A 4,071-nucleotide genomic window follows, 5' to 3' on the forward strand; every position below is an offset into this window, starting at 1 on the left:
ATGTGTTTGGATAACTAAGTGTTGGAACAAATCAGTCAGAAGTAAACCCGGCCACTTAAATGTTTGCTGACTGGCAACTCTCTCTCTCTCACACACACACACACACACACACACACACACACACACGCACACACACACACACACACACACACACACACACACACACACACATTGTTGGCGAAGGCGTATAAATAAAGGCCAATTCTTCAGTTCAGTCTCAAACCATCCAGCTCCTCTCATCTCTTCATTTCAACTCGCTCGTCAGACGACCCTAAAACGTGAGTTATTCTTCTAAATTTCTTTGGCCTTCCGCTATTCTACTTATATTTATTTATTTGGAATGATATAATATCTTCGTTTAACGGCAGCTCTAAATTACTCCTACAAAAATGAGTCTGTCAGGAGAAGCAGCTTTTAGTTTTTATGATCCAAATCTCTGGAACAAACTCCCAGAGAACTTGAGGTCTGCTGCAACTCTCAGCTCCTTCAAATCAAATCTGAAGACTTTTCTGTTTCCCATTTTAACCTGTAATTTTTATTTTATTTAAATGTTTTATTTCTATTCTTTCGCTTTTCTAATGTGTATTGTGTATTTTTATCTTGCCCCTGTAAAGCACTTTGAATGGCCTTGTGTCTGAATTGTAACTATCTTTGGCCTTCCGCTATTTTACTTATATTTATTTATTTGGAATAATATAATATCTCTAAATGTCTCACAAAAAATCGAGTGGTAACACTTTACAATAAGGGTCTATCTATTTACTGTTAGTTACTGCTAAGTTAAAAGCTATAATTGGTAACTTTTATATACAGTGTTGTTTTAATTCCTCATGGGGGATAACAGACGGTTACGCAATGTATCTTTAATCAGTAAAGAGAGTAAACTATTATAGGATGGTTGATGTTTCTTCCCTACGAGGAACTTTTAAATACAGCCCTGGAAAAAATTAAGAGACCACCACTCCAAATATTAGATAATGAGACATACAGTGTCTCTTGTTTTACTATTTATAGGCATATGTTTGAGTAGAATGAACATTTTGGTTTTATAATATAAACTACAGAGAACATTTATACCAAATTCACAATTAAAATATCTTCATTAAGAGCATTGTCAATAAGTAATGTAGAGATAAAGATTTGAGAGAAATCCAGACTTTTCTCCTATTTTTTTCCACAGCTGTATGTGCAAAATGTCTGTCTGTCTGTCTGTCTGTCTGTCTGTCTGTCTATCTATCTGTCTATCTATCTATCTATCTATCTATCTATCTATCTATCTATCTATCTATCTATCTATCTATCTATCTATCTATCTATCTATCTATCTATCTATCTATCTATCTATCTATCTATCTATCTATCTATCTATCTATCTATCTATCTATCTATCTATCTATCTATCTATCTATCTATCTATCTCTATCTATCTGTCTGTCTGTGTGCGTCTCTGTCTGTCTATCTAATAATATTAACAATATATTACTGTCTCTCTCTCTAGCTCCTCTCCAAGATGTCTTCTCTGTGGCTGCAGTCTCTGTCCGTCTTCACCCTGCTGTGTGTGTCTCTGTCGGGGACACACTCGGCCGCGCCGCCCCAACACCTGTGTGGTTCTCACCTGGTGGACGCGCTCTACCTGGTGTGTGGGGAGAGAGGCTTCTTCTACAACCCCAAACGAGATGTAGACTCACTCATGGGTAAGACACATAGATAGATAGATAGATAGATAGATAGATAGATAGATAGATAGATAGATAGATAGATAGATAGATAGATAGATAGATAGATAGATAGATAGATAGATAGATAGATAGATAGATAGAGACACAGACAGACAGATAGACAGACAGACAGACACACACACACACACACACACACACACACTGACAGACAGACAGACAGACACACAGACACACACACACACACACACACTGACAGACAGACAGACAGACAGACACACACACACACACACTGACAGACAGACAGACAGACAGACAGACAGACAGACAGACAGACAGACAGACAGACAGACAGACAGACAGACACTTTCCCCGGCCCTTAGTTAATTTGATGTAGTCATTTATTCAATGCAGAAGTTTCATTATCTCTTCTAAGCTGAAGGTAATAGTTTTATTTAGTTTTTTTTTTATTGCTATTTGATTTTTAATTATTTCCTATTTTGTCCAGGTTTCCTCCCTCCCAAAGCGGGCGGAGCAGCGAATGCCAACGGGGAAAACGAAGTGGCTGAATTCGCCTTCAAGGACCAGATGGAAATGATGGTGAAACGTGGGATTGTAGAGCAGTGCTGCCACAAGCCCTGCAACATCTTCGACCTGCAAAACTACTGCAACTAAAACCCAGCTCTTAACACCAGCCAGGCTTCTGTTTAGCCTTTAGCCTTTAGCCTAGCCTAGCCTAGCATTGCTATGCTACTTGGCTAACCTTTAGCCTTACCCCCCCTCCCCCCCAACAACCTTATAGCTTTAAAACGCAAAGAAAAAAATGCAGATAAAAAATGGATGAAATTATTTTTCCTAGAAAATAAAGTTTTGTGAATTGAGAGGAAAAAAAAGACTTGTGTGTGTGTGTGTATTTATTGATTGATGTGTTGACGTGTTTCTGTCCACGGTTAAAGCTAAAGCCCTACTTCACCGGTGGGAATATGAAGGTGTATTGAACTCTGAGATCCTATGTAGTATAAATGTGTAAAAAGTTTAGAAATCGGTTCATCCTAGCCTGAGAAAAGGCAGAAAGAGTGTTTGATGGTCTCACTGTTACATTTCTATGCCAGAATTATTTCTGTTTATCTTTGTGTATTCATAGTAATGCATTTTTTTATTCCTCCCTATATTCACAAAATTTTAAATGTTAAATGTTTCATGAACGCTACTCACACACACACGCACACACACGCACACACGCACACACACACACACACACACACACACACACACACACACACACACACACACACACGAGCACACACACACTTGTTCTTATTTCTAGTAGGCCTTTCACACCAAAATGAACCAAGAGTCAGTTCCAGGCTGGTGTTGGGGTCAGTTCAAAACTGGTTACAGCCTTATCCCAGTTATGAACCGGTTGGTTTCACATCGACCGTAGACAGCCATGGAGCCGGCAAGAGAGCAACGTCATGACGTCACTGTAAACGTGTGTGTACGTCACCCGACGCCGCTGCTCTTGTGGCTAACGCTAAAGCTACCGCTAGCTTTAAGCACAACAACAGCGGCGAATACGTCTTATTTTTACACTTGTTGGCTCTCGCTTTGCTTTCTTAAGCAAACAGGACCCATACAGCGTATTCTCGCCGGTCAATTTGATCGCTACGTTCGGTAATTATGTTATGTTTACGTCTCGTAGTAGCGGTGTTTTTAAATATGGCGGGCATGAGGTTTGAGTTGCTCTGGTTGGTCAGGATAATCCCTCCCCCAACCGTTCGCGCAAGCAGTTCTTATCAAACCCTGCTCAATCCTGGGGTATGAGTTCCCCCGGTTTTTACGGCCCGGAGCAGGCTCTCTGGCGGTGTGAAACCAAAACACTGGCTCTAACTCCGAACAAGCCCAGAACTAGCTCCGATTTTGCGGCGGTGTGAAAGGCCTATAGGTGAGAGGAGATTTTTAGTTCAGAAGTTAGTATCTCAGAGTGCACTCACACGAGGCATTGTGTGAGGCATGCCTAAGCCCTGTTGCCGCCTAAAGTCTAGTGTGTTCTCCCAGTACACACACACACACCCCACACCCCCACATACACGCACACACACACACACACACACACGCACACACACACACACACACACGCCCTCCCCCGCACACGCACACACACAGACACACACACACACACACACACACACACACACACACACACACACACACACACACACACACACACACACACACACACACACACACACACACTTAAATCCAAGCCATTGTTTCCACCCCACAGTGAAAGCTGATCCTGGGGCGGGGTCACTGTGTGTTTACGCTACATTCACCTGTTAACTCCCACGGCACACACACACACACACACAGACAGATCACCGGAGCTTGCAAC

The 4,071-nt window shown here is 41.6% G+C and overlaps 1 protein-coding gene across 1 annotated transcript; it reads left to right on the top strand.

The window, feature by feature from the left end:
• Positions 1–1,510: 1,510 nt before the first annotated feature.
• On the top strand, positions 1,511–2,351 carry LOC307260717 (insulin-like; the record flags this gene model as incomplete). Its single annotated transcript, XM_080041013.1, has 2 exons — positions 1,511–1,694; positions 2,185–2,351. 2 exons carry the CDS (start codon positions 1,511–1,513, stop codon positions 2,349–2,351), a joined length of 351 nt encoding a protein of 116 aa, XP_079897139.1.
• Between the last annotated feature and the right edge of the window lie 1,720 nt (positions 2,352–4,071).

The sequence above is a fragment of the Ammodytes marinus genome (genome assembly GCF_949987685.1).
Source record: "Ammodytes marinus genome assembly, chromosome: 14".
NCBI lineage: Eukaryota > Metazoa > Chordata > Actinopteri > Uranoscopiformes > Ammodytidae > Ammodytes > Ammodytes marinus.